The sequence below is a fragment of the Dama dama genome, chromosome 1, assembly GCF_033118175.1.
Source record: "Dama dama isolate Ldn47 chromosome 1, ASM3311817v1, whole genome shotgun sequence".
Classification (NCBI taxonomy): domain Eukaryota; kingdom Metazoa; phylum Chordata; class Mammalia; order Artiodactyla; family Cervidae; genus Dama; species Dama dama.
The window spans coordinates 75950514-75965110 of record NC_083681.1 but is presented as its reverse complement, the minus strand read 5'-3'; the positions used below and the strand labels follow the sequence as shown (position 1 = coordinate 75965110).

At 39.5% G+C, this 14597-nt stretch overlaps 1 protein-coding gene across 1 annotated transcript; it reads left to right on the top strand.

Annotated features, from left to right (window-relative positions):
• Window positions 1-3841: 3841 nt before the first annotated feature.
• On the top strand, window positions 3842-4846 carry LOC133062229 (olfactory receptor 4S2-like). The gene has a single exon (XM_061151004.1). It carries the CDS (start codon window positions 3842-3844, stop codon window positions 4844-4846), a length of 1005 nt encoding a protein of 334 aa, XP_061006987.1.
• Window positions 4847-14597: the final 9751 nt, after the last annotated feature.

The following is a 14597-nucleotide window of genomic DNA, read 5'->3' as shown; positions in this document are numbered from 1 at the left end:
GATGGGAATAACAGGTCATCTCACCTGTCTCCTGAGAAACATGTATGCAGGTGAAGAAACAGCAGTTAGAACTGGACATGGAACAGACTGGTTCCAAATTGGGAAAGGAGTACATCAAGGCTGTATATTGTCACCCTGCTTATTTAACTTCTATGCAGAGCACATCATGCAAAATGCTGGACGGATGAAACATAAGCTGGAATCAAAATTGCTGGGAGAAATATCAATAACCTCAGATATGCAGATGACACCACTCTTACGGCAGAAATTGAAGAAGAACTAAAGAGCCTCTTGATAAAAGTGAAAGAAGAGAGTGAAAAAGCTGGCTTAAAAATCAACATTCAAAAAGTTGAGATCATGGCATCCGGTCCCATCCCATTATGGCAAATAGATGGGGAAACAATGGAAACAGTGACAGACTTCATTATCTTGGGCTTCAAAATCACTGCAGATGGCGACTGCAGCCATGCAATTAAAAGACGCTTACTCCTTGGAAGAAAAGCTATGACCAACCTAGAAAGCATATTAAAAAGCAGAGACATTACTTTGCCCACAAAGGTCTGTCTAGTCAAAGCTATGGTTTTTCCAATAGTCATGTATGGATGTGAGAGTTAAACCATAAAGAAAGCTGAGCACCAAAGAATTGATGCTTTTGAACTGTGGTGTTGGAGAAGACTCTTGAGAGTCCCTTGGACTGTAAGGAGATCCAACCAGTCCATCTTAAAAGAAATCAGTCCTGAGTATTTATTGGAAGGACTGATGCTGAAGCTGAAACTCCAATACTTTGGCCACCTGATGCGAAGAACTGACTCATTGGAGAAGACCCTGATGCTGGGAAAGATTGAAGGCAGGAGGAGAAGGGGATTACAGAGGATGAGATGGTTGGATGGCATCACCGACTCAATGGAGATGAGTTTGAGTAAGCTCCGGGAGTTGGTGATGGACAGGGAGGCCCGGCGTGCTGCAGTCCATGGGGTTGCAAAGAGTTGGACATGACTGAGTGACTGAACTAAACTGAACTGATTTTTGTAATATTAAAATCTTGTTTAACTCAATTACACAAATTTTTATGATGTCAAACATTTTATATCACTTTACTTTTACAAATTAAATTTAAATAAAATTGAAAGTTCAGTTTTTTAATCACACTGTCCACACAGCAGGTATTCGGTACTCACAGTGAGCGACCCTATTCCACACAGAGGCAAAGTAGGTGCTCAACTAATCACTGTAAGGAGAGGTGGGAAGAAAACGTGGCTACAGCAGACCAGATACCGGGAAACTACTGGTAATATTATTAGATGTGATTAAGGACTCATGCTTATTTTTTTTAATGCCTTAATTTCAGAGACATGGATACTGAAGTTGAAATGACATGATGACAGATTTCCACTAAAATAATTTGCAACAAAAAAGTAAGGAAAAAGAGAGATCCGTGAAGCAAACGTAGTTAAAATAATTTTACCACAGAATTATTGTGGTAAAAGTGGTAAAAAAAAAATAATTTTTTAATCTGAGTAATGAGATGGTTAGATAGCACCACTGACTCAGTGGGCATGAGATTGAGCAAGCTCTGAGAGATACTGAAGAACAGGGAAGCCTGGGGTGCTGCAGTTCATGGGGTGACAAAGAGTCAGACATGACTTAGTGGCTAAACAACAAGTATATGAGCACGCATTATCTCTATTCTGTGTATATTTGAAAAGTTTCATAACAAAATGTAAGTACTGGAAATCGAGTTGGAAAATCAAAAGGCATAATTCAGTGAGCACTTCCAATATGCTGGACTAGGTTTGGTACTTGAAACAATTCTCTGAGGTATTCAGTAGCTTTCCATTTGAAAGATGAAGTTTAAAAAAGCTTAAATGACTTGTCAAACTAATAAACCAACACAAAAATAAATATACATTGTCCCCACCTTTATACATCTTTGGTTCAAAGGGACACAAAAACAATAAGAGAAAGAAATCATATTCAATGAGAGTGATTCTTTGTATTGGAGAGATAAACCTACATTTCATGATATAACATTAACTGGAGGAAGCCCTGGTGTTCTCTAGAGGGACTGACCCTCTAGAGTCAATCCTTTGACCAAAGAAATTAGGTCTCAATGAAGACAAATAACTTACCCCAGATCTCACAGTTGGTCATTGTCAGAGGCACTACTAACCTAATTGAGAACTGGTACCTTCCCAATCTTGTAACAATGTCAAGTAAAATCTGAAGGTTTGAGTATCTTGCAAATGGTATTTCCATTTTGTGAAGCCTCTATGCACTTTCTCAAACTTCTAAACAGATAAGAAGAGACAAAAAGTGAAGTCCCAGAATAATGTAATAATCTAATATGATAAAACTCATCATTCAAAAGACTGGCCAGCTTAAAACTCAGCATTCAAAAAACTGAGATGATGACATCCAGTCCCATCACTTTATGGCAAATAGATGCAGAAACAATGGAAACAGTGACAGACTTTATTTTCTTGGGCTCCAAAATCACTGCAGATGGTGATTGCAGCCATGCAGTTAAAAGACGCTTATTGCTTGGAAGGAAAGTTATGACCAACCTAGACAGCATATTAAAAAGCAGACAAAAAAAAAAAAAAAAAAGCAGAGACATTACTTTGCTGACAAAGGCCCGTCTAGTCAAAGCCGTGGTTTTTCCAGTAGTCATGTATGGATGTGAGAGTTGGACCACAAAGAAAGCTGAGGACTGAAGAATTGATGCTTTTGATCTGTGGTGTTGGAGAAGACTCTTGAGAGTCCTTTGGACAGCAAGGAGATCCAACCAGTTCATCCTAAAGGAAATCAGTCCTGAATATTCATTGGAATATTCACTGAAGCTGAAATTCCAATACTTTGGCCACCTGATGTGATGAGCTGAGTCACTGGAAAAGACCTTGATGCTGGAAAAGATTGAAGGCAGGAGGAGAAGGGGACGACAGAGGATGAGATGGTTGGATGGCATCACTAACTCGATGGACATGAGTTTGAGCAAGCTCTGGGAGTTGGTGATGGACAGGGAAGCCTGGTGTGCTGCAGTCAATGGGGTTGCAAAGAGTCGGACATGACTGAACAACTGAAATAAACTGAATGTGATAAAGACAATCAGGTTGATAGTAATTTGGGAGACCAAAGAGCTACACAGAAGGCTCATTCCATCCCAGGCCTGGCTCAAAGTTGTACATTTGAAGACACAATACTTATGATCACAAGTGTGTGTGTATTTACATAGATTCCATATTTCCCTTGTGGCTCAGCTGGTAAAGAATCCACCTGCAATGCAGGAGACCTGGGTTCAATCCCTGGGCTGGGAAGATCCCCTGGAGAAGAAAGAGTCTACCCACTCCAGTATTCTGGCCTAGAGAATTCCATGGACTATATAGTCCATGGGGTTGCAAAGAGTCAGACACGACTGAGCGACTTTCACTTCAATTCACATTCCATATACCAACTGCAACATAGGGAAATAGCATCCTGAAATAGAAGAGTGGACTTTATCACTTGGAAACTTGATGTAAAAAGAAGATATAATTTAAATTCTCAAACAACTATGATTCAAACAACTGACAAGTGGAGAACCTAGATTCCATGCCTAAATATATTTAAAGGCCATCAGTTTTTCTTTTCTCTCCTCTTGCTCCCTCTATCCCACCCTTAGTCTCACATAATTTTAAGAAACAGAGTATAATGAAACCAAAACCTTTAAGGGAGGAACTTTGTGAGTAACTGCTAAAAAATAAAAACAATAATGTTATATCATGTGCCCCAATCTAATTGTCCTTTTTCCTTTTTCCAACAGGCAAAAGACAAAGCATTTCTCTCTTGTAAACTTCCATGTTTCATGGGAAATAATGTTACTGAATTTATCCTCATGGGTCTTTCCCAAAATAAGGAAGTACAGCAACTATGCTTCATTTTGTTCCTACTCTTTTACGTAATCCTCATGACAGGAAATTTTTTAATTATAATGACTGTTCTAAGGAGCCCAAACCTCAGCTGTCTGATGTACTTCTTCCTCAGCTTCCTATCCTTTGTTGACATCTGCTATTCCTCTGTCACGGCTCCCAAGCTGATTATTGACTTTCAAGTCAAGGACACAAGAATCTCTTTTGTCGGCTGTATGCTCCAGCTCTTTTTCTCGCGCCTGTTTGGCTGCACAGAAATCTTTATCCTCACAGTGATGGCCTATGACAGGCACGTGGCCATCTGTAAGCCTCGGCACTATTTGACCATCATGGACTGGAAGTTCTGCTCCCTCTTGCTGGTGTTCTGCTGGCGAGCAGGCTTTGTGCATGCTTTTGTCCAGACCATGCTCACCGTACAACTGCCCTTCCGTGGCCCCAACCTGATCGACCACTACTTCTGTGATGTCCACCCTTTACTGAAGCTGGCTTGCACAGACACGTATGTGGCGGGGCTCGTGGTGGTGGCCAACAGTGGCATGATTTCACTGAGCTGCTTCGTCATTCTTGTCGGTTCTTACACTGTCATCTTGCTTTCTTTCAAGACCTGCTCATCAGAGGGGAGGCGCAAGGCCCTCTCCACATGTGCTTCCCATATCATTGTGGTCATCTTGTTTTTCGTCCCCTGCCTCTTCATGTACCTGAGACCTTCCACCACTTTCCCTGAAGACAAGATAGTGGCTGTATTTTACACCATCATCACACCCATGTTGAACCCTCTGGTCTACACCCTGAGAAACATGGAGGTGAAAAATGCCGTGAAGAGACTATGGATCAAGAGACTGTTGGGCAGAAATAAGAGAGACCCTGATAGGAAGTTCAGTGTACTGGAACAGCCTCAGTTGTACCAGTTTCCAAAAATGGTTGCTGAGAATAGTCAGTAATCAGCCCTTAATCTCATTATACAAATAAGCAATTTAATATTAATCCAATATAAAGAGTCTTGGATTTGAAGTCTAAACACCTAGTTTGGAGGACCTACCTTACTAGTCACTAGTGGTTTGACTTTAGCAATAGTCAAATATCTGATAAGAGATATTCCCTACTGGGAGCCCCGAGTGGATTAAACACTTGTACAGAGAATTCTGACGTCAAACGTAGTCTATTTCATAGCAGATAGTTTTGTTGTCTCTGGGCAATGCCTCTAAGTCATGAGATATGTCAGGTATGTCAGGTTTGAGCAAGCTTGGGGAGTTGGTGATGGACAGGGAAGCCTGGTGTCCTGCAGTCCATGGGGTCGCAAAGAGTCAGACATGACTGAGTGATTGAACTGAACTGAACTGATGTCAGGTATATCAGTTCAGTCATTCAGTCATGTCCGACTCTTTGCAACCCCATGGACTGCAGCACACCAGGCTTCCCTGTCCACCACCAATTCCCAAAACTTGCTCAGACTCATGTCCATTGAGTCTGTGATGCCATGCAACCATCTCATCCTCTGTCATCCTCTTTTCTTCCCACCTTCAATCTTTCCCAGCATCAGGGTCTTTTCAAATGAGTCAGTTTTTCGTGTCAAGTGGACAATGTATTGGAGTTTCAGCTTCAGCATCAGTCCTTCCAATGAATATTCAGCACTGATTTCCCTTAAGATTGACTGGTTTGATCTCCTTGCAGTCCAAGGGACTCTCAAGAGCCTTCTCCAACACCACAGTTCAAAAGCATCAATTCTTCGGCACTCAGCTTTCTTAAAGAAAGAAACTCTCACATCCACACATGACTACTGAAAAATCATAGCTTTGACTAGATGGACCTTTGTGAGCAAAGTAATGTCTCTGCTTTTTAATACGCTGTCTGGGTTTACTAATAAAAGAATGATACCAAAACCAAATGCTGCAGTGGATTTCACTCTCCTTTGCCTTGCATGTTTCTCAATTTGTTAAATGGATTGACGCTACTCTTCCAACCACTTCCCGGGGCTATATAGAGAATCAAATGAGACAGAACTGCAGGTGAAAGCAATTTTTCCATGATAGGCGCTGCATTCGTGGACGTTACTGTTCTTACCATTAACTTGGCAACTCCAGACACCTAGGCAACTTATGTTTTAAGAATTTAATTTGAGGTGAAGGAGTTTCTCTCACATAGCTTTCTTTAAACAGTTCATCGATGGGAATTGTTTCTGTGGATGCTACAGTACAAGCGATGCTGGATTCAGAATGTTTAAAAACACTGCTCGCTATTGGACTACCTGAGTCAAGGAAAGGGGCTTTAGTGGATGCTGTGGTGAGCCACCCACAGGCCCCTTCATTCCCTCAGCTTCCCAGAGGGATGGCTGCTACTGTCTGACTCCTAATTCCTCTCCAGACACTGCTATCCCCCAGGGCAGTACCAGAATCACATCCTCGTCTGCAGCAGACAGCATACAAGAACAGTCAAAGTAATGGTGAGAAGACCTGGACCTCCTGCCTCAACTTGAGACAACTCCAAAGGGCCATCCCAGCTCTAAAGCTCCTTGGGGGACCCTCCCAGATCTTTTTGTCACTGTATCATGGTTTGACTTCCCCCTCTGCCTGATTCTGCCCTCTTCATTGTTATATAGAAGTTAATACTGGGAGCACTTCCCAATAAATGTTTACATACACATTCAACCTGAGAGATGTTGCCTAGGAAGTTCAACCATTGACATAGGTTTACAGTAAAAGGGGGAAATATATGCAAATATTAAAATAATTTAAGTTCAGTTTGCATGTCTTGAAAAGAAGAGAGTTCTACTTTCTGAGCAGGTTTACTAACTTGTTTAAACAATAGCCAGAACAGATCAACATGTACAGGTTAAATCTTGAAGTAGCAATGCAATAAACAGCATGTGATTTTTACATGATGGCCTAGTACCTTCAACCTCTCATCACTGAAACCCAAGAAGTTTGAACAGTTCTGAGTAGTGAGGTTGTTTATCTTTCAGGAGATATAAAATCTATAAGGAAGTAAACCTGGCTTCCTTTGAGCACTAAATGGAGAGTTTTAAAATTTCAAGAAAGGTGCTCTGAAAAGCTGACCTCCTGGGGCATAGCACCTGGTGTAGGGATCCCACACACCTGTGTCTAAGGGCAGTACAGGCTATGGGCCGGTTGATGCCTATTGACTGGCTACAGAAGCAGGAACCATAGCAGTTGTTGTATGCTAATTTTTGTGTGTATGCATGTAGTAATTGTTGTATGCTATCCTCCCTTTTTTCCACTACCTTATATCAAGAGCATAGTAGTAGCTAACATTTTAGGATTCAGATGAGATAATGATTGGACTGACAGCATCCCACAGACCTATGACTAATTTCCTTTGTAAAGAACGTGAACCACAGACCAGACGAGGTTGAGAGCAGATGATGAGAGCCCTCGGGGTGGACTCCTGAACCCCTCTGTTTGTGCTCCAGCACCACCCTCCATTCTGATTCACTGTGCAGTGAGAGTCCCCCGCAGTGACCTTCATGTTCCTCCGCAGTGACCTTCATGATCCTCCGCAGTGACCTTCATGGTCCTCCACAGCGACCTTCATGTCCTCCGCAGCGACCTTCATGGTCCTCCACAGCGACCTTCATGGTCCTCCATAGTGACCTTCATGGACTGCTTCAGTGAGTTTTTCTACTGTAATAAATACAACGAAAACTGAGAAGAGATATAACTCCCCAGATCTTCCTGTCACATTTTTCATTTCTCTGCCAAACTGTCACTTGCCTCAAAAAAGTCTCAAGACCTCAGGAGAGATGCAATGTTGAGTGTCTCTGATTTCTAGTCACTGAGATCACTGTCGCTTTCAACAATAACCGTGGACATGAAATTTTCTTCACTCTGCTCCAAATAAATAGAGTCAACCCTCTCTAGAAGTGTAGATACCTGTCCTTACAGACTGATGCTCTCGCCCAAAAGAATGTCTAAACCATGTAACTAGTGGGTGAGTGGATGGGGACAGCCTCGAAATAAAATGCCCAAAGATTCCTGCTCTTCTTTCCAAGGTTGGGTAAATTTTCCTGGATAAGCACTTCCCAGTTTGTTTTATGCTTCTGGTCAATATCCAGGGGTTTCAAATCACTATTTTTGACGAACTTACCCAGCTTCGTTGTTGCTTCTTAGAGATAGGTTTTGTGAGCTACTTAATCATCTATTTTGTGTTTTTTTTTTTTTTCATTTATTTTTATTAGTTGGAGGCTAATTACACTACAATATTGAAGTGGGTTTTGTCATACATTGACATGAATCAGCCATGGAGTTACATGTATTCCCCATCCCGAGCCCCCCTCCCACCTCCCTCTCCACCCGATTCCTCTGGGTCTTCCCAGTGCACCAGGCCCAAGGACTTGTCTCATGCATCCAACCTGGGCTGGTGATCTGTTTCATTATAGATAATATACATGTTTTGATGCTGTTCTCTCAAAACATCCCACCCTTGCCTTCTCCCACAGAGTCCAAAAGTCTGTTCTGTACATCTGTGTCTCTTTTTCTGTTTTGCATATAGGGTTATCATTACCATCTTTCTAAATTCCATATATATGTGTTAGTACGCTGTAATGCTCTTTATCTTTCTGGCTTACTTCACTCTGTATAATGGGCTCCAGTTTCATCCATCTCATTAGAACTGATTCAAATGAATTCTTTTTAATGGCTGAGTATATTCCATGGTGTATATGTACCACAGCTTCCTTATCCATTCATCTGCTGATGGGCATCTAGGTTGCTTCCATGCCCTGGCTATTATAAACAGTGCTGCGATGAACATTGGGGTGCCCGTGTCTCTTTCAGATCTGGTTTCCTCAGTGTGTATGCCCAGAAGTGGGATTGCTGGGTCATATGGCAGTTCTATTTCCAGTTTTTTAAGGAGTCTCCACACTGTTCTCCATATTGGCTGTACTAGTTTGCGTTCCCACCAACAGTGTAAGAGGGTTCCCTTTTCTCCACACCCTCTCCAGCATTTATTGCTTGTAGACTTTTGGATAGCAGCCTTCCTGACTGGCGTGTAATGGTACCTCATTGTGGTTTTGATTTGCATTTCTCTGATAATGAGTGATGTTGCACATTTTTTCATGTGTTTGTTAGCCATCTGTATGTCTTCTTTGGAGAAATGTCTGTTTAGTTCTTTGGCCCATTTTTTGATTGGGTCATTTATTTTTCTGGAATTGAGCTGCAGGAGTTGTTTGTATATTTTTGAGATTAATCCTTTGTCTGTTGCTTCATTTGCTATTATTTTCTCCCAATCTGAGGACTGTCTTTTCACCTTGCTTATAGTTTCCTTTGTTGTGCAAAAGCTTTTAAGTTTCATTGGGTCCCATTTGTTTATTTTTGCTTTTATTTCCAATATTCTGGGAGGTGGGTCATAAAGGATCCTGCTGTGATTCATGTCGGAGAGTGTTTTGCCTATGTTCTCCTCTAGGAGTTTTATAGTTTCTGGTCTTACATTTAGATCTTTAATCCATTTTGAGTTTATTTTTGTGTATGGTGTTAGAAAGTGTTCTAGTTTCATTCTTCTACAAGTGGTTGACCAGTTTTCCCAGCATCACTTGTTAAAGAGGTTGTCTTTTTTCCATTGTATGTCCCTGCCTCCTTTGTCAAAGATAAGGTGTCCATAGGTTCGTGGATTTATCTCTGGGCTTTCTATTCTGTTCCATTGATCTATATTTCTCTCTTTGTGCCAGTACCATACTGTCTTGATGACTGTGGCTTTGTAGTAGAGCCTGAAGTCAGGCAGGTTGATTCCTCCAGTTCCATTCTTCTTTCTCAAGATTACTTTGGCTATTTGAGGTTTTTTTTGTATTTCCATACAAATTGTGAAATTATTTGTTCTAGTTCTGTGAAAAATACCTTTGGTAGCTTGATAGGGATTGCATTGAATCTATAGATTGCTTTGGGTAGTATAGCCATTTTGACAATATTGATTCTTCCAATCCATGAACACGGTATGTTTCTCCATCTGTTTGTGTCCTGTTTGATTTCTTTCATCAGTGTTTTATAGTTTTCTATGTATAGGTCTTTTGTTTCTTTGCATAGATATACTCCTAAGTATTTTATTCTTTTTGTTGCTATGGTGAATGGTATTGTTTCCTTAATTTCTCTGTTTTCTCATTGTTAGTGTATAGGAATGCAAGGGATTTTTGTGTGTTAATTTTATATCCTGCAACTTTACTATATTCGTTGATTAGCTCTAGTAATTTTCTGGTAGAGTCTTTAGGGTTTTCTATGTAGAGGATCATGTCATCTGCAAACAGTGAGAGTTTCACTTCTTCTTTCCCTATCTGGATTCCTTTTACTTCTTTTTTTGTTCTGATTGCTGTGGCCAAAACTTCCAAAACTATGTTGAATAGTAGTGGTGAGAGTGGGCACCCTTGTCTTGTTCCTGATTTCAGGGAAATGCTTTCAATTTTTCACCATTGACGGTGATGCTTGCTGTGGGTTTGTCATATATAGCTTTTATTATGTTGAGGTATGTTCCTTCTATTCCTGCTTTCTGGAGAGTTTTTATCATAAATGGATGTTGAATTTTGTCAGAGGCTTTCTCTGCATCTATTGAGATAACCATATGGTTTTTATCTTTCAATTTGTTAATGTGGTGTATTACATTGATTGATTTGCAGATATTAAAGAATCCTTGCATTCCTGGGATAAAGCCCACTTGGTCATGGTGTATGATTTTTTTAATATGTTGTTGGATTCTGTTTGCTAGAATTTTGTTAAGGATTTTTGCATCTATGTTCATCAGTGATATTGGCCTGTAGTTTTCTTTTTGTGTGGCATCTTTGTCTGGTTTTGGAATTAGGGTGATGGTGGCCTCATAGAATGAGTTTGGAAGTTTACCTTCTTCTGCAATTTTCTGGAAGAGTTTGAGTAAGATAAGTGTTAGCTCTTCTCTAAATTTTTGGTAGAATTCAGCTGTGAAGCCATCTGGTCCTGGGCTTTTGTTTGCTGGAAGATTTCTGACTACAGTTTCGATTTCCTTGCTTGTGATGGCTCTGTTAAGATCTTCTATTTCTTCCTGGTTCAGTTTTGGAAAGTTATACTTTTCTAAGAATTTGTCCATTTCTTCCAAGTTGTCCATTTTATTGGCATAGAGCTGCTGGTAGTAGTCTCTTATGATCCTTTGCATTTCAGTGTTGTCTGTTGTGATCTCTCCATTTTCATTTCTAATTTTGTTAATTTGGTTCTTCTCTCTTTGTTTCTTAATGAGTCTTGCTAATGGTTTGTCAATTTTGTTTATTTTTTCAAAAAACCAGCTTTTAGCTTTGTTGATTTTTGCTATGGTCTCTTTAGTTTCTTTTGCATTTATTTCTGCCCTAATTTTTAAGATTTCTTTCCTTCTACTAATCCTGGGGTTCTTCATTTCTTCCTTCTCTAGTTGCTTTAGGTGTAGAGTTAGGTTATTTATTTGACTTTTTTCTTGTTTCTTGAAGTAAGCCTGTAATGCTATGAACCTTCCCCTTAGCACTGCTTTTACAGTGTCCCATAGGTTTTGGGTTGTTGTGTTTTCATTTTCATTCATTTCTATGCATATTTTGATTTCTTTTTTGATTTCTTCTATGATTTGTTGGTTATTCAGAAGCGTGTTATTTAGCCTCCATATGTTTGAATTTTTAACAATTTTTTTCCTGTAATTGAGATCTAATCTTACTGCACTGTGGTCAGTAAAGATGACTGGAGTGATTTCAGTTTTTTGGAATTTTCCAAGACTAGATTTATGGCCCAGGATGTGATCTATTCTGGAGAAGGTTCCGTGTGCACTTGAGAAAAAGGTGAAGTTGATTCTTTTGAGGTGAAATGTCCTATAGATATCAATTAGGTCTAGCTGATCCATTGTGTCACTTAAAGTTTGTATTTCGTTGTTAATTTTCTGTTTAGTTGATCTATCCATAGTTGTGAGTGGGGTATTAAAGTCTCCCACTATTATTGTGTTACTATTAATTTCTTCTTTCATACTCGTTAGTGTTTGCCTTACATATTGTGGTGCTCCTATGTTGGGTGCATATATATTTATAATTGTTATATCTTCTTCTTGGATTGGTCCTTTGATCATTATGTAGTGTCCTTCTTTGTCTCTTTTCACATCCTTTATATTAAAGTCTATTTTATCTGATATGAGTATTGCGACTCCTGCTTTCTTTTGGTCTCCGTTTGCGTGAAATATTTTTTTCCAGCCCTTCACTTTTAGTCTGTATGTGTCCCTTGTTTTGAGGTGGGTCTCTTGTAGACAGCATATATAGGGGTCTTGTTTTTGTATCCATTCAGCCAATCTTTGTCTTTTGGTTGGGGCATTCAACCCATTTACATTTAAGGTAATTATTGATAGGTTTGGTCCCGTTGCCATTTACTTTGTTGTTTTGGGTTCACGTTTATACAACCTTTTTGTGTTTCCTGTCTAGAGAAGATCCTTTAGCACTTGTTGAAGAGCTGGTTTGGTGGTGCTGAATTCTCTCAGCTTTTGCTTGTCTGTAAAGCTTTTGAATTCTCCTTCATATCTGAATGAGATCCTTGCTGGGTACAGTAATCTAGGTTGTAGGTTATTCTCTTTCATTACTTTCAGAACGTCCTGCCATTCCCTTCTGGCCTGGAGGGTTTCTATTGATAGATCAGCTGTTATCCTTATGGGAATCCCTTTGTGTGTTATTTGTTGTTTCTCCCTTGCTGCTTTTAATATTTGTCTTTGTGTTTGATCTTTGTTAATTTGATTAATATGTGTCTTGGGGTGTTTTGCCTTGGGTTTATCCTATTTGGGCCTCTCTGGGTTTCTTGGACTTGGGTGGCTATTTCCTTCCCCATTTTAGGGAAGTTTTCAGCTATTATCTCCTCGAGTATATTCTCATTTTCTCTTTTTGTCTTCTTCTTCTGGGACTCCTATGATTCGAATATTGGGGCGTTTCACATTGTCCCAGAGGTCCCTGAGGTTGTCCTCATTTCTTTTGATTCTTTTTTCTTTCTTCCTCTCTGCTTCATTTATTTCCACCATTTTATCTTCTACCTCACTTATCCTATCTTCTGTCTCCGTTATTCTACTCTTGGTTCCCTCCAGAGTCTTTTTGATCTCACTTATTGCATTATTCATTTTTAATTGACTCTTTTTTATTTCTTCTAGGTCTTTATTAAACATTTCTTGCATCTTCTCGATCTTTGTCTCCAGGCTATTTATTTGTAACTCCATTTTATTTTCAAGATTTTGGATCATTTTTATTATCATTATTCTAAATTCTTTTTCAGGTAGATTCCCTATCTCCTCCTCTTTTGTTTGACTTGGTGGGCATTTTTCATGTTCCTTTACCTGTTGGGTATTTCTCTGCCTTTTCATCTTGTTTAGATTGCTGTGTCTGGAGTGGGCTTTCTGTGTTCTGGAGGTCTGTGGTTCCTTTATATTGTGGAGGTTTTACTCAGTGGGTGGGGTTGGACAATTGGCTTGTCAACGTTTCCTGGTTTGGGAATCTTGCGTTGGTGTTCTGGTGCATGGAACTAGATTTCTTCTCTCTGGAGTGCAATGGAGTGCCCAGTAATGAGTTTTGAGATGGGTCTATGTGTTAGGTGTGACTTTGGGCAGCCTGTATGTTGACGCTCAGGGCTATGTTCCTGTGTTGCTGGAGAATTTGCGTGGTATGTCTTGCTCTGGAACTTACTGGCTCTTGGGTGGTGGTTGGTTTCAGTGTAGGTATGGAGGCTTTTGGACGGTCTCTTATTACTTAATGTTTCATGTAGTCAGGAGTTTTCTGGTGTTCTCAGGTTTTGGGCTTAAGTCTCCTGCCTCTGGATTTCAGTTTTATTCTTCCAGTAGTCTCAAGACATCTCCAACTATACAGCATTGATAACAAAACTTCTAGGTTAATGGTGAAAAGATTCTCCCCCGTGAGGGACACCCAGAGAGGTTCACAGAGTTACATGAAAAAGAGGAGAGGGAGGAGGGAGATAGAGATGAGCAGGAGGAGAAAAAGGGGGACTCAAGAGGAGAGAGACAGATCTACACAGTTGTCTGTTCCCAGAGTGTTCTCCGTAGCCCAGACACCCACAAAAATTCACAGAATTGGATTGGGAAGAGAAGGGGAAAGGAGGAAATAGAGGTGTTCTGAGGTAGAAAACAGAGAGTCAAAATTGGGAGAGATAATCAATACACTCCTGAATAAAAATGGGAACTGAATATTGGATTCTTAAATGTCCAAAATTTATATCACATACTGAAAAACAAAGATTAAAAATCTAGAGTAGAGGTTAGACTCTTAAAAATACAATATTAAAAACAAAAACACAAAAAATTTTAGAAATATATATGAAGTTCAGTTTAAAAATAGGGCTTCTCTTTTTTTTTTTTTTTTGCAAGTTTATAGTGAAATGAAAATGAAAATTAAGAAGTAGTAGAGAAGTAATAGAGGACTTTAAAAGGAAATAAGAGAAAAAGAAAAAAAGATAAAAGAAAAAAGAAAAAAACAAGAAAAAAAATTTTTCCTAATTATAAAAATCATAAAAATCTATGAAAATGAAAGTTAAGGAGTAATGGGGGAGTAATAGGGAATTTTAAAAGAAAATAAAAGAGAAAAAATAAAAAAGAAAAGAAAAAAATTTTTTTAATAAAAAAAAAAGTAAAAATATATCTAGGAATTTCTCTGGAGCTATTGCAGTCAGTGTGGGTTTGGTTCAGTTTCAGATAGCTCCTCGTTCCAGTTTACACTTCTCGATATCTACA